Source organism: Somniosus microcephalus, chromosome 9, assembly GCF_052327205.1.
Source record: "Somniosus microcephalus isolate GS21.2 chromosome 9, FLI_Smic_1.0, whole genome shotgun sequence".
Lineage (NCBI taxonomy): Eukaryota > Metazoa > Chordata > Chondrichthyes > Squaliformes > Somniosidae > Somniosus > Somniosus microcephalus.
This window is the reverse complement of record NC_140995.1, coordinates 112,204,838-112,231,702: the sequence shown is the minus strand read 5'-3', so window position 1 is coordinate 112,231,702 and position 26,865 is coordinate 112,204,838. Positions and strand designations below refer to the sequence as shown.

The 26,865-nt window shown below is 46.4% G+C and overlaps 1 protein-coding gene across 1 annotated transcript in view; it reads right to left on the bottom strand.

The window, feature by feature from the left end:
• The window catches only part of blk (BLK proto-oncogene, Src family tyrosine kinase), a 145,003-nt gene that overhangs the window by 70,563 nt on the left and 47,575 nt on the right, over positions 1-26,865 (bottom strand). Inside the window, exons 4-5 of the mRNA XM_085997027.1 lie at positions 19,827-19,917; positions 10,428-10,526 (exon numbers count right to left, since the gene is read on the bottom strand). Coding sequence (XP_085853153.1) covers positions 10,428-10,526; positions 19,827-19,917 — 190 coding nt within the window. The remainder of the gene's footprint in view (positions 1-10,427; positions 10,527-19,826; positions 19,918-26,865) is intronic.

The window sequence follows — 26,865 nt, the reverse complement described above, 5'->3', positions numbered from 1 at the left end:
TTTCTCCCTCATGTGCTTATCTAGCTTCCCCTTAAATGCATCTATGCTATTCACCTCAACTACTCCTTCTGGTAGCGAGTTCCACATTCTAATCACTCTCTGGGTATCACACATAGCATGAAACAAATCCTTCACTTACTCTCAATCCTTTAACACTAACATTAGAGGGCTGATCTAATCTGTACTCTCAGCAGAGAGCTTTGCCCACCTGGAGCGCTCATTGGGGAGTTGTGGGAGTGCTCCTCACACAGGATGACAAATTGTGGGGAACACACCTATGATTTTCCAATATGTTTTTCTGGCAGGAAGCACGATTTCAGAAAATCAGCCCTTCGATATACCTCTGATGTCACTCGGGTATTTTTCTTCAATTTATGGGCAGTCTAACCAGAGTAGAAGTTAACAGTGGGAGTCTTCACAGAGGTCACAAGCAGCTTGATCTCATGGTTAATCTTCTTCTTAGGCAGTCCCTCACGGTTAATAACAACACATTGGCTGGAATTTTCAGTACCTGGGCGGGATGGGTGCGGGTGGATGCCGTGGCAGGTCGCGACCCCGTTCGTCATGCCATGCCACTCCTGAGATTGACTTTCTGTTAATGGGGCCTATTAAGCCCACCCTGTGCGTTACCTGGCCCTAATAAATGGTGCAGGTCTGATGACGTCAGTGATGACGCGTCTTCAGCTGGGATATTTAAAGGCGCCATGGCCACGTTGCATTTGAAGGTTCATCTAGGAGTGTGCAGCCAGCACACTGGACAAAGAGTGCCAAACATGACTGCACTGAGACAGAGGGCTTCACCCAGGTTCTCTGATGACTCCCTCCATATGCTTGTGGAGGGAGTCAGAGCAAGCAGGGAGGTCCTCTTCCCTTCTAATGGGTGGAAGAGACCTCCCCAGGAGACAAAACGAGCCTGGCTCCAAATAGCAGAGGAGGTCAACAGCAGGGATGTTGTCAGGAGGACATGGGTGCAGTGCCGCAAACGTTTCAATGATCTCATTAGCTCAAGAAAGGTAAGTGCAAAGCCACACTCAACCTCATTGTGCTGTGCCTCTCATCACATCCCCATCACACTGCCTTCCCAACCCTACTCCTGCACATCTTTACTCACACCACAATACCTTGCATGTCCACCTATCCCTCTCTATCTATCTACATTAGCACATCCTCATTTGACTAGCCACCCTCATCCTAATGCAATCATACCAACTAACAACACACAAGGAGGCCACTTGGCATTGCCACCCCACTCCATTCATTCCTTAGGAGCAGGTTCAAGAGGCTAAATGGCCTACTACTCCTATTTCTTATGTTCTTACACTCATTCCATCACTCTCACTCAACCTTCTCTTCTTTTCCTCCTTGCAGGAAAAGAGAGCCCACAATACGAGGGAGAGAACTGGAGGTGGAACATCATCATTGGCCACCCTAACATCAGCAGAAGAGGCTGCCTTGGAAGTCTCTTGAGTTGCCGAGCAGCTGGAGTTGGGAGAAGGGGACATCTCAGCAACCTGGTGACAGAATTACATATCATACAGCTACATGGCATACAGCAGTCACTCATATGGGGACTGATGTCAGCAGCCAGTGAATGTTCATCATGTGCATAATGGTATCTGTACCCATTCTTCATATGACATATCTAACTCATCACTTTACTCTCCCACAGGTCCATCAAGAGCTCCACCCCAATTGTCCAGGAGGAAGAGGAAGACGACTCCTCCGAGGAGCCCCCAGCCTCTGAGGGTGCACCGTCACCAGACATAAGCACACCCAGCACCAGTGCAGATACTTGCACCTCGGTGGGACCTTCGCGAGATAGAGTAGTGTTTCTTATGTTCATTAATAAATAGACATTCTTATTATGAACACAGCTAGCTTTTGCTAGACACTTTTATTGAGCACATGTGGACTAGGTACAGTATCTGTAGAGGCATCCATCTTGACTGCTGCCTTGTGGGTAGCCTAGTGCCTCATGGGTAATGTAGTCTTAATATACATACAGCTGGGTAGTGTAGTCTTATATACAGCTCTACACAGCTCTACGGCTCCATCTAGTGTCCACTATAGAATGACATGTTATTGATCATTACATCCCCCTTTCTTTGAGGTTTAACAAAATCAATGTCAATCAACTTTCAAGAAAACAATAAAGATAATATCAGTAACACTTTTGTTAGTGCTCTATAAACATAAACATTTTCAAAACAGTCAACACATTTTTAAAGCTTTACATTGTACTCAAAGATTAAGTCTATCAGGCTTTTTTACTTCACGTGTGGATCTTCTTAACACGGGTAAGTCTGATGTGTCTTCATGAGATTGTTCTGGCGGTGAATGACAAGATGCAGTTGCGGCATTGTCATCAATCTGGTCTTGTATAGATCGAGGTCTCCTTGCGATCTTTGCTTGGAGAGGGTTTCAATGTTTCCTTCACTCTTCATGCCATAACTCTCAATGTAGTAAATGCACTCTCGAAAAACTGCTGGCAGCTGGATTCCATCATACAGCATAGTCCTCTCAGCAGCCTTGGCTAATGGAACACCAAAGATTGGTCTGAGGGAAGAAGGAGTATCCACCGGAACTGCTTCCTGCTCTGGTGCAGGCTTCTTCTTTTTCTTTTTCTCTTTCCACTGCTTAACAACATCTGCTGTGGTTATATCTTTGGACTTTTTCTCCTTGTGTTTTTCCTCTTTGTGCTTTTCTTCCTTTGGCTTCTCTTTGACCTTAAAGTCTTTTTCTTTCTTCTTGGAGAAACTAGGCTTTTTGAAGACATGGATACCCTTTCCCCTTTTCATCCTTGATGGGCTCTCTGCTTCATCACCTGAGTCATCTGGTCTGCTTATGGCACAGTTTATACGGTAGACTCTCTTGACCAGTTCTAAGTCTTCACAAGCTTTGTCACCTAGTATCGAATCAAGTCTTTCAGCCACAACAGAACACGTGAGATGATGCACTTTGTCTTTGACTGTCACTTTAAGTCTGCATACACCTAAGCTATCTATTTTCTGTCCATTATAGCTCTTCAGTAGTACTGACTTTTTCTGTATTTTGGGCTTTTCTTTCATATTTTTTATGTCACTCATACTGATTAAGTTTGCTTTTGCCCCAGTGTCCAGTTTCAATGTAACTAATGCTCCATTTATCTGCAGTGGGATCATCCATTTGTCCTCTTTTACTGCATTAACTTTATGTTCAGCATTGTCCATTTCTGAGGGCTGCACATTTTCTGTATCCTTTTTGATATTGCCACATGACACCATTCCTACAAAAAATGTCTCACTTAAATCAGTGTCCTCAATTACATTAACTCGTTGCCCTTTCTTAGTTTGTACTTTTGAAAAGCATTGTTTGGCAAAGTGATTCTTTCCATTACACTTTGTGCACATTTTTCCAAACGCTGGGCATTGTTTTAACTGGTGTTTGTAACCACAGCATTTACAATTAAAAATGTCATCCTCCGATTGCTTTTCATTTCTGTTCTGCCCACGTTTCTTCCCCTTGTAGGACACAGCACCGACAGCAGCATTATCACTCATTACAATCGCATCATTATTGATTTCACTGAAAGTCTTCACGTGCTTTCGAGCTAGCTCACTGGCTTGGCATATTTTCACTGTATTTTCCAAATTTAGTTCGGTTTCTCTCAACAGACGTTCCCTGACTTTTTTATCATGAATACCAAACACAATCTGGTCACAAATCATGGATGATTTCAGCTCAGAGAAATTACATGCCTGTGCTTTCAGTTTCAGATCAGTTATAAAGCTATCAAAAGTCTCATTTTGCTGCTGTGTCCGAGAACGGAAGATGTATCTTTCATAGGTCTCATTCTTTTTGGGAGAGCAATGTGCATCAAATTTTTTTTAGCACATCTTCTAATTTTTCTCTGTTCTCCGCTGGATTAAATACAAATGTATTAAATACCTCTATCGCCTGTGGGCCTGCAACCGTAAGCAGCAACGCTATCTTCCTTGCGTCTGGCTTCGTACCGAATCCGATGGCTGCAATGTAGAGTTCGAATTGTTGTTTAAGAGTCTGCCAATTGTAGTCGATGTTTCCTGTGAGTTTCAAATGCTCTGGTGGCTTCAAATTCTCCATGTCGCTTTTCACAATTTTCAGCAGATCTTCACCATCCTGGTACCATCTTAGGTTCATTAATAAATAGACATTCTTATTATGAACACAGCTAGCTTTTGCTAGACACTTTTATTGAGCACATGTGGACTAGGTACAGTATCTGTAGAGGCATCCATCTTGACTGCTGCCTTGTGGGTAGCCTAGTGCCTCATGGGTAATGTAGTCTTAATATACATACAGCTGGGTAGTGTAGTCTTATATACAGCTCTACACAGCTCTACGGCTCCACCTATTGTCCACTATAGAATGACATGTTATTGATCATTACAGTGTTGTCACCTGGTGTCTTACAACTCACAAGTGAGCAAAAGCAGATGGTGGAGACAGGGACAGCAGGAGACTCCTCGCCGGAGGGTGCAGGACGCTCCCAGCTCTGCTCAGTTGTATGCAGATGCTGAGCCTCGGGAGCCTTCCAGAAACAGGGCGATCCTGGTAGTGCAGCAAGAAGTGCAGGAGGCTTTGCGACCACGATGTCTGCAAATGTCCAGAGAATGGAGGAGTCCATCTCCAACATGAGCATCACCATGTCACAGGCGATGGTGACTGTAGGCACTTCCATGGATAGGATGGCCACCTGCATGGAACAGCTAATGTGCCACTCACAGGAGCACAAGGTCTCTATGGGGAATAGATGACAGAGGCTCATAGACGTCCTCTCTAGGAGGGATGTCAATACAGAAGGGAGTCCTCATGGCCCCACTGCTGTGCAGCAAGGTGCTCTCCAGTTCCTTGTTAGCAGGGAAGTGAGGTTGACCCATGAGAGGGATGATGGTGAGAGGGGACATGCAAGTGGGGGCTCCTCTCCAAATGCTCCCACTTCTCCCCTGTTGCGCTCAGTGCCTTGCTCCTCATGCAGTGCTAATCCTCGCTGCTGCGCTATGACGATTCTGGAGACCCTGGTTGGCGCGTACTGAAGAACTCCTCCAGATCTGTCAAGGCATCTGAAGCGCGTTTTCAGCAAGCCTATTGTCTGCTCTATGACACATCTGGTGGAAATGTGGCTTTCATTATATCTCTCCTCGGCTTCAGTACTTGGCCTTCTCAAGGGTGTCATGAGCCATGTCTTCAGTGGATAGCCCTCGTCTCCAAGCAATCAGCTGGAAAGTCTGTTTGGAGGAACGAAGAGCTGAGGGAGGGTGAGCTGTCACAGGACAAAAGAGTCATGACAGCTGCCAGGGAATTTTGCACACACATGCATGATGATCTTCCTATGGTTGCAGACGAGCTGCACATTGAGGGAGTGGAAACCCTTGCGGTTGACAAAGACTCCTGGGTGATGATGGGGTGCCCTGATGGCCATATGTGCGCACTCGATGATGCCCTGCACCCGTAGGGAGCTATCCAGAGCGGCAAAGCCGAGCGCCCACTCAGTAACACTGGCTTCATCAGTGGCAAAGTTGATATAATTGGCTGATTTGTCAAAGAGGGCATCGGTGACCTGTGTGATGCATCTGTGGTCAGCCAACTGCAAGATGCTGCAAGTGTCTACTGCAGATCCCTGGAAGGAGCCTGAGGTGAAGAAGTTAAGGGCACTGGTGACTTTGACAGCCACTGGTAAGGCGTGTCCAGCCGCTCCTCTGGGCTGCAGGTCTGCCTCCAGCAAACCTGGCACGATAGCCTGCGCCTCCTTTGGCACTGCTGCTCCGTCATGTTGAGGAAGCTCATCCTCCGCCTGTATACCGTGTTGGGGGTATCGCCTCCGGCACGGTGGAGCCCTGTGCTGATACTCTCTGTCCAGTGCAGCATCAGGTGGTTGAGGAAATGGTTGATGGTGTTGCTGTTGGTGCTGCTGGTGTGGGGGCTCATCATGGTCCGATTCTGAGGACCAAAGGTGAGAGAGTATATATGGCAACCGTGCTGATGGAATAGATGGCAGGTCAAGCAGAGATGACAGAAGCAATCTGTTAATGGTGTGATTGGTTCTACCAATGAGCTGACACTGGATGCCAACATTGCAGGAAACACTTGCAACCTCAAGAAAGCAATATCTGTGCTGACAAGGCAGATACTGTTGCTGACTGCATTATGAAAGTGATCAGCTGTGAGGCTGGAGTTTTTATTGTACTTTTCATGCGGTGCACTAATGAACTGGATCAGTGGCCACTTAACTTCCACCTCAGGTTCACAGACGTGGTTCCTGAGCTGCGTGATTCCCGTGGTTATCCAGGGAAATTGGAAAGGTAGGGTGAAAAAGGTGCTTAAGGGTCTGAAAAATAGCTGAATGATTTAAATTAGCTCGCCCGCCTCTGCCGTTCAGGTCGTTGCCGCACTGGCAAATGCGTCCAAGGGGAAGGCGCGTGAGGGGCGGGATGACGGTGGGTTCCCGACCCGCTGCAAGCTATTTCAAATTTCCCACCTGACCCGCCTCCAATTGCGCCCACACAAACCCCAGAATATTCCAGCCATTGAGTGCATTTAGATCGAACTTTCTCACAATTCATGCATTCTAAGAGACTAACTTATCTGTATTATAGCCATATAAAATGCTATGCTTTGCTTAACCTAAACACCAGCAGCTCCTGCTAGACCCTGCGACCAAGGATGACAGATGTTTAGAAAGCCTAGAATTTCTTGACAGAGATTGGTACAACAACAACTTGGATTTATATAGTGCCTTTAATGTAGTAAAACGTTCCAAGGCGCTGCACAAGAGTAGTTTAAGACAAAAAATTTGACACCGATCCACATAAGGATAAATTAGGGCAGGTCAAAGAAGTAGGTTTTAAGGAGCGTCTTAAAGGAGGAAAGAGAGGTAGCGAGGCGGAGAGGTTTAGGCAAGGAATTCCAGAGCTTAGGGCCTAGGCAACAGAAGGCACGGCCATTAAAGGTTGAGTGATTATAATCATGGATGCTCAAGAGGGCAGAATTAGAGGAGCGCAGGTATCTCGGGGGGTTGTGGGGCTGAAGGAGATTACAGAGATAGGAATGGGTGAGTCCATGGAGGGATATGAAAACAAGGATGAGAGTTTTGAAATCGAGGCGCTTAACCGGGAGCCAATGCGCGAATGGGACTTGGAGCGAGTTAGGACATGGGTAGCTGAGTTTTGGATGACCTCACGTTTACGTAGGGTGGAATGTGGGAGGCCAGCCAGGAGTGCGTTGGAATAGTCAAGTCTAGAGGTAACAAATGTACGAGCTGGTCTAAAGTGCATAAAGGTCATGAAATGTAGATGAAGTAATGTAGTTAGAAAGGTATAAAAGGAGCGAAAATGTAACACAAAGTTATAAGAAGATGAAGCAGAAGAAAGAGATTTAGAATGTTGAGCTCAACGACTTTAATGTGTGATCTTTTACAGCAAAGCATCGGCATGTGTTCCAGGGTGTTGTCTGTGAGAATGTTCATGTAACCCTTAACAAACTTGTAACTCTGCATCTAGAAATCTCATTTCTGGTACATAGACAAGGACTTCAGACTCTGTCTATCCCTACATTAGTATACAGGAACATTTTTGACATAAAAGACATACAGATTACATAAATAAAAGTAAAAACAACTTTACACACAAGGTACAATGAGCAACACTGTTCATCTCAATAATTGTACCAACACATCTTCCAGTTAATACTTTCATACAAAAACATGACATGTGAGGGATAGACATGTGCTTCATAGCACGTTTTTAAATTAAACATTTCATTAAAAAATAATTTATATTGTTTTCTTTTTAGCACAAATATTGTACTGGTGAAATCTCATATTTTGTAATAAAATCCTGTTTGGGCCTTGGGCGAGCTGTTATCTGAAGAGAACATTTATGTCCACAAAAGCATCAAGCATTCTATCGTAAAATGTCCAGAAGTGGTGGCACCTTTCACCCGACCACACGGAGCCACTACCCTCCTCTCTCTATATAGCACACATACTCATGAGCACAACTGTCCATCTCAATATTTGTACCAACACATCTTCCTCTGCTTCAAATACTTATCTACTTTTCCCTTAAGAAATGCAATGGTGTCTGCCTCAACTATTCCCTGTGCAAAGTATTCCATGTTCCAATCATCCTCTGAGAAGAAATTTCCCCCAACCTCTCTCCTCACGCTCTCTTGACAATTTTAAATAGATAGGGGAGGAGATAGCGGAAGGGCTTGCCATAATTTTCCAATCTTCCCTAGATGCGGGGGAGGTGCCTGAGGATTGGAAAGTGGCAAATGTGATAACATTGTTCAAGAAAGGGTGTAAGGACAATTCTAGTAAGTACAGGCCGGTCAGTTTAACATCAGTGGTGGGTAAAGTTTTAGAAACAATAATCAAGGAAAAAATTAACAGGCACTTGGAGAAGTTTAAGTTAATTAAGGAGAGCCAACACGGATTTGTAAAAGGCAGATCGTGTTTGACTAATCTAATTGAATTTTTTGATGAAGTAACAGGGATAATTGATGAAGGGAATGCAATGGAGGTTGTCTACATGGATTTTAGGAAGGCGTTTGACAAAGTACCACATAGAAGGCTGGTTAACAAAATTGAGGCTCATGGAATAGGTGGGTCAGTGACAGCTTGAATAAGGAATTGGCTTATGGACAGAAAACAACGAGTTGTGGTAAATGGCTGTTTTTCAAACTTTGGATGGTAGACAGTGGTGTTCCCCAAGGGTCAGTGCTGGGGCCACTGCTTTTTTTATATATATATAAATGACCTGGATATTGGAATACAGAGTAGAATTTCTAAATTTGCCGATGCCACCAAACTTGGGGGTGTGGCAAACAGTGAGGATGATACCAATCGACTGCAACAGGAAGGCTAGCAGAATGGGCAGACAAATGGCAGATGGAATTTAATAGAGCGAAGTGTGAGGTGATGCATTTTGGCAGAAAGAACAGGGAGAGGCAATATACACTTAATGGCACAGTTTTAAAGAGTGTGCAGGGACAGAGGGACCTGGGAGTTAATGTGCATAGCTCCCTGAAGGTTGCGGGACATATTGAGAGAGTGGTTCACAAAGCATATGGGATCTTGGGCTTCATAAATAGAGGTATTGAGTACAAAAGTAGAGAAGTTATGCTAAACCTTTATAAAGCGCTGTTTAGGCCACAACTGGAGTATTGCATCCAGTTCTGGTCACCACACTTTAGGAAGGATGTGAAGGCCCTCGAGAGGGTGCAGAGGAGATTTACCAGAATGGTTCCAGGGATGGGGGATCTTAATTACAAGGACAGGTTGGAGAAGCTGGATTTGTTTTCATTAGAGCAAAGGAGGTTGAGGGATAATTTGATAGAGGTGTACAAGATTATAACAGGTTTGGATAGGCTAGATGGGGAAAGGCTGTTCCCACTAGTTGATGGTACAACGACTAGGGGACACAGATTTAAGGTTTTGGGCAAGAGATACAGGGGGGATGTGAGGAAAATCTTTTTTACGCAGCGAATGTTGAGGACGCGGAACTTGTTGCCGATGGAAGTGGTGGAAGCGGAGACACTCAATGTTTTCAAGGAGAGACTGGATAGGCACTTGAGGGAAATAAATTTGCAGGGCTACGGGGATAGACTGGGGGAATGGGACTGACTCGATTGCTCTACAGAGAGCCGGCACGGACTCGATGGGCTGAATGGCCTCCTTCTGTGCCGTTATGACTCTATGACCCTCATCACTGAGTCCCCAACCAGAGGAACTAATCTGTCCCTATTCACTCTATCAAAGCTCTTCATAATTTTAAATCACCTCCTAGCCTTTTCTGATTCGGTGATTCTGATTCATCTCTCCTCATAACTATAGTTTCCCTTTTCCTGGCGAAGAGAACCCAGCATGGTCAGTCTGGATGTCAGTGTCACTATTGTTAACAGTGTAAGTCCTTCCAAACAAGGCTGTCTGTGGGGGGTCAAGCCTTTCCTGAAGGAAGGAATTTTCTTATTAGCTTTAAGTAGCAGTTACTTTAGCACCTCCCAATATCTGGTTTAACAGCAGACTATTGAGGGTAATGAACACGTGACATGTACACCCAATTACTCAGGGAGTGGTGCAACATATAGAGCAATGGAAGCTGAGAGAAGAAATGAAGCGTATGTTATGGCAAGTAATAAAATATGGAAATTTCTCCATAAAATGAGACTGACCAGAAAACTCATAAGCAACAAAGCAAGTTGTGATTGCTTCTCAAATGTAAATATTCAAATTTCACAGCTTCATAGGTCTTCTAATTATAACATTTGTGGTAAGTTTTAAATAAATACCTTTAATGAGTATTTTTGTAGCTTTTTTTAGCCCAAGAATGGAAACAGTAACGCATAATAAAAATATGAAGAACTATAGCTCTAGAATGAGGATTAATAATAAAATTTGAAAGATTTACTTTTCCACTTCTAATGAATCCACCCTTGCCATAAAGTTATTGGGAACGAACCCCTCTTTGCCGGAAACCAATGACTTTACCTTCCACCAATCTCCTTTTCTGGAAAAAAGTGAGAAAAAGGAAGAGTCAATTTAAGGAATAGGATAAAAATATTGATGTGGGTAATATTATATTAATCTATGAAATTAATGTTGGTATTATCTTTTCATGATATTATATAATGTTTTTGTGAAACTAACCCACCAGGACATATTTTAAAATATTGGCCCAGAAATTCGGGTCGGGGGCTTCCCGCGGGTACAAGCCCCCGACCTGCACTTACCTAGCGCGCCGGCCGTTGAGCTGTGGGTCCGCGTGGGATTCCGATCCTGGGCCTCCTCCAACTGCCAGCGCGCAGTGCTTGCATATCCCAGGGGCGCAGTTAGTTCGATGCATCCCCTGGGATCACGTGGGCCATGGAGAGCCAATGGTAGCAGGGAATGCTTCATTCATAAGTTTGACAGGAAGGGCTGTCAAACTTATAAATACTATAAGCCCCAAAACATCACTAAATCTTCAAATAATTTTTTTTTTAAATCACATTTTTAAAATAAACTATAAATTACATGAAATAACTATTTTAAACAATAATTTAAATTTTTGAAATTTTTTTTAATTTTCTAACGGGGCTAAAAATAAACTTACCTTTCTTTAAAGTATTTATAAATAATAAACCTGTGGAAAAAATGTTTTAATTTTAATTAATTCACCACTTACCTTGTAAAAAGCAGGCCTTGCGTCTGCTTTTTATATGTGTAACTTCTGGAGACTTACCCTCCTGGGAAAACCTGCAAAAAAAGCGGAAGTTCGATGCACAAGCGCAGCCTCTCCTGCGCACGCGTTCGACCTCTGAACCCCTTCTTTCAGGGGAACGGAAGTGCCGGTTTCCCGCGCATGCACAGTGCATGCAGGAAACCAGCACTTCCATTGGGCTTACGGGTGAGTACCCAAAATGCAGGTTATATTTCTGGCATAAATCTTCATCTCTGCTCTTCAAACCTCCCCAAAAAGGGCAAGCTCCAATTCCACTTGACTCAGTTATGATTTCTTCTGTAAACTGCTGGTTTGTGAAATTTATCACACAAAATAAATCAATCCTCGCACAGGTGGCCTCTTGAAGGCAGTGCCAAACATTACCATCCTTCCTCCATTTATTTTTTTCAAGATACAGTATAGCATTTTATACTTCATATCTCAGCAGTCAAGTCTTCTGGGTACTTAATCTGCACAAGGAAATTAATACACCAAAGTAACAAGTCAATGGTTTAACAGAAGTAAAATATTTTTTTTTAAAAACATCTACACTTAAATTTTAGACAAGCATGAAATGAAACCATCTCCAAATATAGAGCAGTTCATACATGTTTTTAAACTGTTGACAAAGCTCTATCATCTATTACTCAGTTCTCTGTTGACTAAGTGAATTTGGGCAGCAACAAACTTGTGGGTGTAAGTCTGGGCACAAGGATGACCAATATGGAATAGGGAAATGTCACAGTAGTGCAGTCTTCCCACACTGGGGTCCAAGCACACTGCTGAAGCAGAGTAGGGGGAGTTTGCCTGTTTATCTGGCTGGACTTTACCTCACCAGGGTGTGCTTGATTCTGACACAAGGGGCAAAAAATACGAATAAAAGCTATCATTTTCCCTAGTGACTCCATCACTTTGATCAGTACAAAACAAAAATGACAAATTATTTGGAAAACAGTTTGCTTGTCGTAAGCATTTAGATCAAATGAACTAGAAACATAGAAGATAGGAGCAGGAGTAGGCCATTCGGCCCCTCAAGCCTACTCCGCCATTCAATGAGATCCTGGCTGATCATCCAAACTCAGTACCCTGTCCCTGCCTTCTCCCCATATCCCTTGATCCCTTTAGCCTTAAAAAATATATCTAACTCCTTCTTGAATATATTTAATGAATTGGCCTCAACTGCCTTCTGTGGTAGAGAATTCCACAGGTTCACCACTCTCTGGGTGAAGAAATTCCTCCTCATCTCTGTCCTAAATGGCTTACCCCTTATCCTTAGACTGTGACCCCTGGTTCTGGACTCCCCCGCCATCGGGAACATCCTTCCTGCATCTAGTCTGTCTAGTCCTGTTAGAATTTTATAAATTTCAATGAGATCCCCTCTCATTCTTCTAAACTCCAGCGAGTATAAGCCCAATAGACACAATCTCTCCTCATACGTCATTCCTGCCATCCCAGATATCAGTCTGGTTAACTTTCGCTGCACTCCCTCCATGGCAAGAACATCCTTCCTCAGATAAGGCGACCAAAACTACACACAATGCTCAAGGTGTGGTCTCACCAAGGCCCTGTACAACTGCAGCAACACATCCTTGTTCATGTACTCAAACCCTCTCGCTACGAAGGCCAACATACCATTTGCCTTCTTAACCGCCTGCTGCACCTGCATGCTTACCTTCAGCGACTGATGCACAAGGACACGCAGGTCTCGTTGCATTTCCCCTTCTCCCAATCTATTGCCGTTCAGATAATAATCTGCCTTCCTGTTTTTGCCACCAAAGTGGATAACCTCGCATTTATCATAGAAACATGGAAACATAGAAGATAGGAGCAGGAGTAGGCCATTCGGCCCTTCGAGCCTGCTCTGCCATTCAATGAGATCATGGCTGATCATCCAAATTCAGTACCCTGTCCCTGCCTTCTCCCCATATCCATTGATCCCTTTAGCCTCAAGAAATATATCCAACTCTTTCTTGAATATAATTAATGAACTGGCCTCCACCGCCCTCTGTGGCAGAGAATTCCACAGGTTCGCCACTCTCTGGGTGAAGAAATTCCTCCTCATTTCTGTCCTAAATGGCTTACCCCTTATCCTTAGACTATGACCCCTGGTTCCGGACTCCCCGGCCATCAGAAACATCCTTCCTGCATCTAGTCTGTCCAGACCTGACAGAATTTTATAGGTTTCGATGCGATCCCCTCTCAATCTTCTAAACTCCAGTGAGTATAAGCCCAATCGACACAATCTCTCCTCATACGTCATTCCTTCAATCCCAGATATCAGTCTGGTTAACTTTCGCTGCACTCCCTCCATGGCAAGAACATCCTTCCTCAGATAAGGCGACCAAAACTACACACAATGCTCAAGGTGTGGTTTCACCAAGGCCCTGTACAACTGCAGCAACACATCCTTGTTCATGTACTCGAACCCTCTCGCTACGAAGGCCAACATACCATTTGCCTTCTTAACCGCCTGCTGCACCTGCATGCTTACCTTCAGCGACTGGTGCACAATAACACCCAGGTCTCTTTGCACTTCCCCTTCTCCCAATCTATTGCCATTCAGATAATAATCTGCCTTCCTGTTTTTGCCACCAAAGTGGATAACCTCACATTTATCCACATTATAGCACATTTGCCATGTTTCTGCCCAATCACCCAACCTGTCCAAATCGTACTGGAGTTTCACGACATCCTCCTCACAGCTTACCCTCCCACCCAGCTTTGTGTCGTCTGCAAATTTGGAGCTATTACATCCAATTCCCTCGTCCAGATCATTAATATATATTGTGAACAGCTGGAGTCCTAGGACCGATCCTTGCGGTACCCCACTAGTCACTGCCTGCCACTCGGAAAACGACCCGTTTATTCCAACTCTTTGCTTTCTGTCCGCCAACCAGTTCTCTATCCAAGTCAGTACCTTACCCCCAATCCCATGTGCCTTAACTTTACACGCTAATCCCTTATGCGGGACCTTATCGAAAGCCTTCTGAAAGTCCAAATACACCACATCCACTCGTTCTCCCTTATCTATTCTACCAGTTACATCCTCAAAAAATTCCAGTAGATTAGTCAAGCACGATTTACCTTTTGTAAATCCATGTTGACTTTGTTCGATCCTGTCACTGTTTTCCAAGTGCCCTGCTATTACATCTTTTATAATGGACTCTAGCATTTTCCCCACTACCGATGTCAGGCTTACCGGTCTATAATTCCCCGTTTTCTTTCTACCACCTTTTTTGAATAGTGGGGTAACATTAGCTACCCTCCAATCCATGGGAACTGTTCCAGAGTCTATAGAATTTTGGAAGATGACCAGCAATGCATCTACTATTTCTAGGGCCACTTCCTTAAGTACCCTAGGATGTAGATTATCAGGCCCTGGGGATTTATCAGCCTTCAATCCCGTCAATTTCCCTAACACCATTTCCCTACAAATACTGATTTCTTTCAGTTCCTCCCTATCATTAGACCCTATGGCCTAGAAATTGGGTATAGCCCCGCTTGAGGTGCTAGAACTGGCGGTGCGCAAAGTTTATAGCCAGACGAAACTTATCGCTGCCTGGTGAGATATTGGGTTGCATCGCCCCCAAAGGGGATTGAGGCGCGAATTCAGCCATTGCACGGTGCTCCTAAGGTGCAAAAGTTCAGGCGCTACTCAATATCGACGCGGACGGGCGCAGCGCAGGTGATCTCAATTACAGGAAACCACGAGACCTCCAGGCGCCAGCCGGCTCTTAAAGGGGTGGGTCAGTCAGCCTGAGCTGCCACACCCAACGCCCTGTAGGCCTCAGAATCGGCGCTCGCCCTTCTCTGGCGTTAGAAACTTGGTGAGCATGGAGAAGGTTAGACAGAGAGCAGAGCGCTTCAGCACTGAGGCTCTGGACCAGTTGGTGGCTGCAGTTGAGCGCCGTCGAGATGTCCTGTATCCGGACAATGGCAAGAGGCCGAATCAGAAGGCTTACCGACGATCTTGGAGGGAGGTTGCTGTGAGGGTCAACTCCAGCAGCATGGCGACCAGGACCCCTGTTCAGTGCAGGAAGAAATTCAACGACCTCACATGGATCGTTAGGGTGAGTGATGGTTTAGCAAACTTCTGATTCCCTCCATCTGCAGCTGACCTCGGGCACCCTGTTGCCATGATGCCCCAATGGCCATCTGTCAGCAAGCACCCATGGCCCTTTCTGGGCACACACATGGACAGATGTCTCAAGGCCTCATGTAAGGGCTCTTTCACCATGGGGGGCATGCGATGATGTCTCAAGGCCTCATGTAAGGGCTCATTCACCATGGGGGGCATGCGATGATGTCTCAAGGCCTCATGTAAGGGCTCTTTCACCATGGGGGGCATGCGATGATCTCTCAATGCCTCATGTAACACAACTTCCCCTTCTTTCCTCTCCAGGCCAAGCTGGCGGCCAGGCGATGGGACCACTTTCAAACCGGGGGCGGGCCTCCACAAGTGGTCCCTCTCACGGATCTGGAGGAGAGAGTGCACCAGATTCTTGGAGGACGTCTGTCTGGTCCTGTGACCACTGCATCTGCCGACCCCATTTCCGACAGCGAGGGTAAGACTCTCACCTTTTTCACCTGTTGCCTTCCACTTGGTCCCCCCGCCAGCATGCATCCTCAGTGTGCAGCCATGTCAGAGCCTTTCCGCAAACCTGTCCTTTTGCTAAAGCCACTCTTCCACCTCCCTGCTTTCAGATGAATCAGCACCAACTCGGGCTCAACGCGTTGAAGCTGCCAGTGCCAGTGCCACCTGAGGCGAGGAGCAGGAGGAATCCGGACCAGCCATTGCAGAATCCGGGAGCGGACACATCTACAGACTGGTGATAGTAGTCCCCTGGCGGGGCGGGGGGGGGGGGCTCTGAAGATGAACCAGTTGCTGGAACAAGCGGCATGCAGCAACGCAAGGGGGATAGGCAAGTTCGGCCACCGTCTCCCTGGAGGGCAAGGCAGGTAGTTATGGCTGCTGCTCAGAGTGCAGAGGAGGCATGTCGCCTGGGTGAAATGAGCAAATAGGCCCGGCTCAGACACACGGAGCTGATGGCTGCAGTGGAGAAGATGCCTCAGTCAATAGATACATTGGCTAAGAGTATGTTGGACTTCGGGGCAACAATGGAGAGGACTCTCCAGGGCTTTGGGGCAACAATGGACAGGTCTATCCAGGGCTTCGGGGCAACAATGGACAGGTCTATCCAGGGCTTCGGGCCAACAATGGAGAGGTCAATCCAGGGCTTCGGGCCAACAATGGAGGGGACTATCCAGGGCTTTGAGGCCGCTATGGAAAGGACTGTTCAGGGCTTCGGACAATCCCTGGAAAGGTCTGTCCAGGGCTTGTCCGAGGCAGTGGAGCGGTCGGCACCTGCCTTGTCCGAAGCAATGGAAAGAACTGCCCAGGGCTTCTCCGAAGCACTGGCACCTGGCACACAGGTCCTCACTGTTGCCACGCAGTCACTTGCTGGCCTCGTCCACACCCAGATTGAGGCAACGTGATCTCTCACTGCAGCCACCCTCTCTGCATCAGTTAGGATCACCCCGGGCCCTTCCAGTCCCATACAAGGCCAGGAATCAGTGGAGCATGCGATTGTGGCGGATGAGCCGAGCCGGGCCCCTCAGATAGCCAGTGTGTCGTCCGACCATGGTGCAGGTGTCCTCTCTCGGCAGGAGACCATTGCACATGCCAGCGCTGGGACGTCTGCAGTGCAGCTGCCACCACCTGCAGGGCACACTGCTTCCAGCCATGGTCACATCAAGCATCCTGCGTCCGCACCCTCCAAGCCCAGAGGTCGGCCAGGCCGTCCCTCAGGGACTTCTGCACTTCCACACAGTCAGCAGGCGTCCCCCAGCCTTGAGCCCGCCACTGGGGTCCAATTACGTAGGAGCAGCAGGGAGGGAAGGGGCCGGCCGCGAAAGAGAAGTCGTTCTCCCTCAAGGGGCCAGTTGTAGAGGGAGGTGCTGAGACGTTTCTTTGTCCAAATTCAAGGACACCCTCACCTGTTGTAATATTTGCAGAAGTTTTGTTGAGTTTTGCGGCTTTGCCGAAGAGTTCACAGTTATTTTGTTAGTTATGGTTTCTGTTGACATGACGTTGTTTTGCTGTAATGAAAGACTTTTGTGACAATAAACAGAAGTTTCAATGTGGCATGGTGCACGTGACTACTTTCAGTGATGCTGGCATTCAGAGGCCGTCAAACATCCAAAGTGCGCAGGAGTTAAGACTCTCATCATTCCGCCAGAGGGGTCTCGAAACGAGTCCTGATGAGCCTCTGACGTATGGCCCTTCCACTTTCAGGAGCCCTTCCATCTTCCTCCTCCTCCTCCTCCTCCTCCTGCTCTTCCTCCTCCTACGCCTGCTCTTCCTCCTCCTCCTCCTCCTCCTCCACCTGCTCTTCCTCCTCCTCCTCCTCATCCTCCGCCTGCTCTTCCTCCTCCTCCTCCTCCTCCGCCTGCTCCTCCTCCTCATCCTCCTCCTCCTCCACCTGCTCTGCTGGTCGTTGAAGGACAGCTGGAATTGGCTGGGTGCGTCGAATCGCCAAGTTGTGGAGCATGCAGCAGACGACGATGATGTGTCCCACTTGCTCCGGCGAGTACTGCAGGGATCCCCCCGAATGTTCCAGACATCGGAAACGCTTTTTGAGAACACCAATAGTGTGCTGTTCACTGTACCTGGTCGCCTGATGGCCGCTGTTGATCAGCTCTTCTGCTGGGGTGTCGGCCACACGGAGTGTTGTCATCAGCCATGGCCAGAGAGGATAGCCCTTGTCCCCAGTAAGCCAGCCTCGTGTTTGAGCCAGCCCCTCAAAAAGGTAACAAACTGAGGTCAACCGCAGGATAAAAGCATCGTGGCTGCACCCTGGGAAATGCGCGTTGACTGCCATGATGATTTGGCGGTGGTCACAAACCAGCTGCACGTTGAGGGAGTGGAACCCCTTGCGGTTGCAGAAGTCCTAAGGATGCTGGCATGGCGCCCTCAAAGCCACGTGTGTGCTGTCAGTCGCCCCCTGCACCATGGGGAAGTCTGCAATAGAAGCGATACCCTGCGCGCGCTCCGCCTGCTTGTGCAGGGTCAGAGGGAAGGTGATGAATTGACGCCTTCGCCTATAAAGGGCATCTGTAACTTGCCGGATGCAACAGTGGACTGCAACCTGAGCGATAGTCGCAATGTCCCCAATGGCTGACTGAAAGGATCCGTTGGCATAAAAATTGAGGCCAGTCAGTTTAGCGAACACGGACAGAGAAGTCCTGCACCGTTCACGCGGCTGCAGATCCTCACCAAGCAGGTGGCACAGATCAGTAACAATGTCCCTCCCGAATCGGAGCCTTCGCAAACACTGCTCCTCCGACATGTCAAGGCTTGACACCTGCTGCCTAAAGACCCTCGCAGCATACCGTCGGATTGGCCGACTTCCATTGCCCCTCCTCCTTCTGGCCAATCCCGGCCCTCTCTCCCGCCGTCTTTCTGCCCCTTCACAGTGTTCGGCCATGAGGCCGTCGCCCTCCAAAGCAGCTCCCATTCCGATGCCAATTGGTCAAAAGGCTGTTAGGTGTAGTGCTCCAACTGCTCCGGACAGGTTTGAAGGTCCCAAGTACTGTAATGCTAAATTCCCAAAACTCTGCTCCACAGTAGCTCGCCAACTCTCTCCAGCAACGATCGCAATGAGCAGGCCAAGTGGCTGAAGCTTCTGCACTAGAGCTGTCCCCTTTAAATAGCACCCCCCTACTCCAAGAAGGGCCTGCTAGCGCTCCCTCGAACTGTCACTAATAGTGCTAGGCGTTAAGGCTCCGGGCACCACCCAATATGCGCTCAGGCGCTCCTAAAAGGCGTTGCACACTGAAATGACGTCATGATCTGCTTGCGCTCGTGGGCGCGCGCAAACACTTAGCGCAGGCGTTAAATGTATAGTCAATATGCGAGTTGTCGCTATCTTCATAGCGACCGCCCCAACATAGGGTATCGCCCCAATTTTAGGTCTCTTTAGGCGCTCAACGCCGGCGCTACCAACCGAATTTCTAGGCCTATGTTCCCCGACATCTCTGGGAGGTTATTTGTGTCCTCCAACTAGATGTCCAGAGGGGCTCGCTTCCTTCCAATCCTAAACTATCTTTCAGCAGAGCATGTTTGAGGAATTAAACATTTTATTCAATGACAGTAGCTATAAAACAGAGCAAAGCAGCATCTTACAAGAACATAAATAATCTAACTAACGTGCTGTAGTAATTAATGGTGCATCTTACTGGACCGTGTGTGGTACCATTCTGCCTGCACAGATGCAAGAACCCAAAAGTTACTAGTAACAAACTAACAGAATGATGGGGAAAAAATCTTTTGAACAATGCAACTGCTAATATTTCTCACCACTTGCATTGTATAAATACTGCACCCATAACTAATGCAGCAATATTAACAGATCGACTTGGGTATCACCCCTGTATGATGGTGGTGTGTCCTCTCATTGTATGGGGTAGCCCACATTTAAAAGGTTAAGGAATGGCAGCATCCTCCTCCTCCTACATTATCACAGAGACAGGTAAATGATTATATTTCAGAGGTTTGGGAGGGAAGCAGTTGCTTTTATTGAAGAAAAAAAAATTACATTTACTTACTCTGATATGACAATATGTTGGTCACCTTTCTTAAATCCCAGATCATGTTCACTTGTTGTTTCATAGTCATACAATGCTACAACTATCTTCTCTGCTGGAAGAAAAACCATCAAGTAATGAGTTCCGTTGAGTTGTTAAAAGATTTGCTAATCCTGTGGTAAACAACTCTATTATCCAGTTTGTTAAAAAAAAAAGTTTTATCTTTATTTTTAATCTCTGCACCCCCTCAAGGATTTTCCACACACCTCACTACTCTAGTGTTCCTCCTCAGTTGGTGCAAACATGTGTATTTACAAAAATGCGTCTGAATTGACAACCTGGAAATTTGGTGGTGTTAAGTTAATAAAAGTGACAATAAAAGTCACACTCATAACATCCAAACACATTTGAAAGGGAATACTTTATAGACGTTCATTTTGAAAGGATGAATACCTATCAGGGCACTGTTACTGACACGATAGCAAAATACTGCAGATGCTGGAAATCCAAAATAACAACAGAAAATGCTGGAAAAACTCAACAGGCCAGGCAACATCCGTGGAGAGAAATTAGAGTCGACGTTTCGGGTGAACCCTTTTTCAAAACTGGAAAGGAAATGAAATAGATCGAAGGTAAGGCTGCGATAGAACAAAAGAAGTAAAGAGACATTAAGAGGTATTCAAAACCAGACGAGATGGTAATAGGACAAGTGGAGACAAAAGACGGCTCAGATTAGGTGTGAAGTGTACTGGCAGAATGGGAGATAGCTGCTATATGGGAGAGAGAAAAAAAAGGAAAGGGGGGGGAGGGAAAACCCAAAACAAAAGGGTGGAAAAAAAAAGTAAAAATGTAATAGGGGCCGAGGTTATGTTCTGAAATTGTTGAACTCGATATTGAGTCCGGAAGGCTGAAAAGTACCTAATCGGAAGATGAGGTGCTGTTCCTCGAGTTTACGTTGAGCTTCCGTGGAAAAATGCAAGAGGCCAAGGACGGTGAGGTCCGAGTGGGAATGGAGCGGTGAATTAAAATGACAGGCGACCGGAAGCTCGGGGTCACCCTTACGGACTGAACGGAGGTGTTCTGACAATTACTGTTACTGACAATTAGACAATCTGGTGGGCCATTAAACCAATTTCTCTCAGCTGAATAACGATAAAGCTTATATTCAGCTTGTGCCTTTATGGTGTAGGTAAAATAGCTGTGCTTATTTTTCTCCTCATGGGCTGTTGCAAACTTCCTCCCTTCCCCAATTTATTTATTCAACTTATACACAGTTGTCAGCCCAAAGATTTTGCTTCATTTGTAGTGCTGGTAGATTATGGGGGTATATTCTCTACTCCTAGCAGCAAAGCAGCAGAATCACAGCATGTCGAGCGTAATGTTCGCTGACTTCTTACAGGACTTTTTGGTGTTTTCCCTAATTAATTAGTCATGGCACTGCAGCTCACCAAGGGATAGGGGTACTTGTGCATGAGGGAGCCTTAAACTTAACAACTGTAATTTAAAGGATACAGCCACTTAGAGTTTCTGCTTTGGGCGCAATCAGGAAATTGCACCGTAAACGCGGCTGAAATTGGGCTGGTTAAGTCACACTTTACGTTTCCACTAAAATTAATTTGTATAATCACAAACGTAAAATCTTCCATGAACTAGCGCAATCAGGCAGCGTAATAGAACTAAATGGTTTCTTCTTTTTCTTTCCATTAAAAAGTATTACTTGATGTATTTAAGAGTGATAACCTGCTGCAGTTTTATTAATATAAAAGCAAAATACTGCAGATGCCCCTGCACTTGCTTAAAATCAGTTACATCTCTAACATTTTCCAGTTCTGACGAAAGGTCATCGACCTGAAATGTTAACTCTGTTTCTCCCCTCCACAGATGCTGCCTGACCTGCTGAGTGTTTCCAGCATTTTTTGTTTTTATTGCAGGTTTATTGGCCCAGTAATTCGGGTCCCAACGTGTGAGTACGCACGGGGTACTCACGCGTGGACCCGATGGAAGTGCCGGTTTCTTGCATGCACAGCGCATGCACGGGAAAACGGCACTTCCGGTCCCCTGAAAGCAGGGGTTAAGAGGTGAAACGCGTGCGACGTATGAGGCAGCGCGTGCACATTGAACTTCCTTTTTTTTTTTTACACAGGTTTGCCCGTGCATGAAGGCCTCCACTTTTTACACATTAAAAAAGCAGACGTAAGGACTTCATTTTAACAGGTAAGTGGTCAATTAATTAAAATTAGAACATTTTTTCCACAGGTTTATTATTTTTAAATACTTTACAGTAAGGTAAGTGTATTTTTAGCTCTGATTTTTTATAAAATTATTTTTTTCAAAAATTTAAATTATTGTTTAAAATGGTTATTTAATGTTATTTATAGTTGATTTAAATAGTGTGATTTTTTTTTAAATTTATTTTAAGGTTATGTACTGTTTTGGGCACCCGGAGTTTTCATGAGTTTGACAGTTCTTTCTGTCAAACTCATGAATGGACTTTTGCCTCCTCCGATTGGTTGCCCAGTGCTCACGTGATCCCAGCCGACGCATCGCACTAAGTACGCCGCTGGATCACGCAAGCACAGCGCGCCGGGAGCTGGAACGGGCCACAGACAGGAAATCCACGCAGGCCCAGGCCTCAACTGTCGACGCGCTATGTAAGTGTAGGTCGGGGGCTTGCACCCGCGGGAAGCCCCCGACACGAATTTCTGGGCCATTAATACAGCTGAAAATGGGGTTATCACCAAAAATAAGCATTTTTAACAAGGGCATCCAGTCCTCCGCCTGTGAGTAGCCTGTCTTAAAATGACTTTTAAAAAAAACTATGCTGAACCATTTAATAGTTTCATTGGTGTACACTAGTCAGTTTCTTAATAAATAAAATATTTTTTGACATGAAAAAACTTTTAAAATGTGCCTACTAATGCCTGTGAGCCTAGGAAAATGAGCGCACTTTGAAGAGCCTTCCTGAACCAGCGGAATCTCACAAGTTCAACCTGGAGGCATGGCCAGTTTTGTGGACGGAACCAATTCGGGCAAATTGAATCCTGAACAAGCGTAAAAGATTGCGGAAAACACAAGCGCAAGTGGTTTTGGCGTAACTCACGTTTAAAATTCTGCGATCTTTTGCACTGATTCAGCCGATTCCGCCCAGATTGTGCTGATATAGCTAACGGGAATGAACGGACTCTCAAACCCAAAGGCCTCAGAAATCTACAATCCTTCCAGCATACTCGCACAGTATGTTCGGTGGGAATCCATCAGAAGGGCCGGAATCTAGGCTGGGACCCAGATACGGCAGGCTGATTCAGCGAACGAGGCCCGACCAGAGCGGACCTGCGAGGGAGCAGCTGAGGAGTTTCAAAAACCGGCGGCAGTTAGGGAGCGGCGGCTGATTCAGCGAACGAGGCCCGACCAATTCAACAGCAGGGGAGAGAGGTAAAAAGTAATCCAAGTGTGACGTCACCAGGAAGCAGGTAAGTGATTGGTTGGTGAGTATTTCTTTCTTTCTCCTTTTCATTACAAGCTTAAATTCTGCGGTTTATATTTTCTAGGGTCTCTGTGGTGTAGTGGGGACAGTTGGTAAATAAGCGCCCTAAAGTATATCGTTAACTGGTGGTATTGAATTAATTTAAATTAATTAAAGGGGTAAGTCATGCCAGGAGAGCCCAGCCCCGTGTTATGCTCCTCTTGCTCTATGTGGGAATTCAGGGACGCTGGCAGTGTCCCTGACGACCACGTGTGCCAGAAATGCATCCAGCTGCAGCTAATGGGCCGTATTGAGGCGCTGGAGCTGCAGATGGATGGGTTGTGGAGCATTCATGATGCTGAGACGGTCGTGGATAACACGTATAGTGAGTTGGTCACACCGTAGGGTAGGGCTGTGTAGTGTATGTACCTTGAAGAAGGAACTATATTCTGCAGACCCTGTATACTGCAGTACCAGTAGTGACCACCCCTGTATATAAGCCAGTGTAGTAACTTTGTATAGTAGTTCCAGTTTTGTCTCCATTCAGTAAACACCTGTTACAACCAACTCCTGCAGTCCGTGTCTCAATTACACACGGACGTTACACTGGCGATGAACAGATCCGAACTTACCTACAGTTCTGCACCACCTCACGGGGATCCATCCCTGAAGCGAAGTTATTAGAGGTCGAAGCCAGAAGGAAGAAATCCAAAAAAAAAAAGAACAAACAGAAGAAACGGGTGTCGACCGTGGGCAACCGCCCTCTGATTCATCGAATTCGAAGATTTGCAGGAGAGGCTGTCGAGAGCTGGGCTTGGTTATCCAGTCTATGGTGTTCCAGCTAATCGGGCTGGTGGCAGGTAGTACACTGATCCTTCCTGGGCTGCGGCGGGCTAGAGCTCGATCGGGTGGCTTTTCAACGGGGCCGAGCAGCGTTGTCGGGAAGAGGAGAAAGAGAGGGTGGAGCACACAGGGCGCGGCTGGTGCTACAAAGCCGGGCAGCGTACAGACCCGAGAAGAGGGAGGAAAGTGTCCCATAGGGTCTGCTCTGACGATGGGAACAGTAATTAAAATAAAAGAAGTTAGAAGCGCATAAAGCAGCGAGGAGCTGCAGTTTGCCACAGGGACCACAGAGAGCGGCGTTAGCAGCAGCGCGGGGGGGGAAGTGCGCGAAGACCATAGGGCATCGCCATCAAGGCATAAAAACGCCAGCAACAGCGCTAGCAGCAGCGGAAAAGACAGAAAGCGCGGGAGGCGCCATCTTAATCCAGCAGGGAAAAAGGCAAAGCGCGGGAGGCACCATTTTGTTCAATCGGGGAAGAAGGCAAAGCGCGGGAGGCGCCATCTTAGATCTCCAAGATGCCGAAGACTGGCAATATCACTGCCTTCGATAATGCAATAGAAGACTGGACCACGTATGTGGAAAGAGTCGAAGTATATTGCAAGGCAAATGAAGTAGCCGATGAGAAAAAGGCATCGGTACTACTAAACCTAATGGGCGCAAGAACGTACGGCCTATTGCAGAACCTGATCACTCCAGTCAAACCGATGGCGAAGAGTTTTAACGAAATTGTTGATATCCTACAGGAACACCTAAATCTTACACCGCTGCTGATAGCAGAAAGATTTAAATTCCACAAGAGAAATCAGCATAAAGATGAGAGCAATGCTGATTACCTTACAGAACTATGCAAGCTATCAAAGCACTGGCCAGTTCGGAGCAGGACTGGCAGATACCCTACGGGACAAATTTGTCTGTGGACTCCTGAGTGAAGGAACCCAGAAGAGGTTACTCTCAGAGAAAGAGCTGACGCTCGATAAGGCTTTCAGCGTGGCAGTATCGTACAAAGCAGCAGCAAGGGGAGCTGCGGAAATACAGCAAAACCCACAGGAATACGGCACCCATGAAATGACACGGGGATTTGAAAAATGTTATCGCTGCAGCAGAACAACCCATGACCAGAAGGACTGCTGGTCCAAGGACAAAACATGCAGGCAATGTGGAAAGATGGGACACATTGCACGAGTTTGCAGGTCCGGGAAGAAGACTAATGACAACAAAAAGACTACTAAGGAACAGTACAGGAAAGTACAAAAGATGACGGACAGTAGTTCCGAAGACCAGAAGAGCGATAGTGAATCCGGGAACAAGAGACTAAGCTGTCTCAAACTACACAACGTAATCGCAAAAGAGGATCACCGAACCATTTGGGTCACCCTCACGATAGCAGGGTCCCAAGTCAAAATGGAATTGGATACAGGATCGGCCCTGACCATCATGAATCGACGAGACTACGAGCGGCTATTCTCACACATACCCTTGAAAGACACATCCATTGTCTTGAAGACGTATACGGGGCAGAAAGTATACCCCAGAGGGAAAATAAGGGTGCCGGTCGAATACAACGGCAAGGAAATACAGAAATTGTATCTGTACATACTGCAAGATGGTGGGCCACCGTTATTGGGACGTGAATGGATCAGAAAGATAAGTTTAGACTGGCACTCCATTCAGGCACTGACTGTGGCTGGTAAAAAGGATGACGACGTCACACCTGGACGATTGTCAAAAATCTTAGCTAACGCTAAAGAGGTATTTCAACAAGGACTGGGAACTCTTAAAGGCGTAACCACCTCGATAAAAATAGAAGAGAATGCAATTCCCAAGTTTTTCAAAGCAAGACCGGTACCGTATGCAATTCGCCCAGCCGTCGAGGCAGAGCTGGAGAATCTGGAGAATGCAGGCGTGTTATCTAAGGTAGACTGGAGCAAGTGGGCGACACCCATCATTCCTGTCATGAAGAAAACGTTAAACAATAAGTCTGAGGAGCCAAGGAAGGTTCGCATCTGTGGGAACTTCAAGGTGACTGTGAACCCAGTCCTTCACACAGTACAGTATCCTCTCCCGAGGATAGAAGATATTTTCGCCTCACTATCTGGAGGGAAACGTTTTACAAAAATTGACCTAGCACAAGCATATTTGCAGATGGAGGTTGAAGAATCCTCTAGGAAATATCTCACGATAAACACTCACAAAGGTCTTTACCAGTACAATCAACTGGTATTCGGAGTAGCATCAGCTCCGGCGATATGGCAAAGAGTGATGGAACAAGTCCTGCAAGGGATTCCGGGGTCTCAGTGTTACTTGGACGACATCCTAGTGACAGGTGAAAATGACAGTGAACACCTTGCCAAACTAGAGCAGGTGCTCACTAGACTAAGAGAACATGGGCTACGAGCCAATCGCCCCAAGTGCGAGTTTTTTAAGAAACAGATATCGTATTGTGGCCACGTGATTGATGAAGAGGGGTTACATAAGTCCCCTGACAAAATTGAAGCAGTAGTTAAGGCTCCAGCGCCTGAAAATGTGTCGCAACTGAGGTCATTCCTCGGATTGGTGAATTACTACCATAAGTTTTTGCCGAATTTGTCCACTATTCTGCACCCTCTGAACGCCCTACTACAAACGGGAGTAGCATGGAAATGGAGCGATGAATGTAAGCGGGCCTTTCAGAAGTGTAAAGACCTAATCACTTCAAGAGAAGTATTGGCTCACTACAACCCATCACTACCGATATGACTGGCGTGTGATGCGTC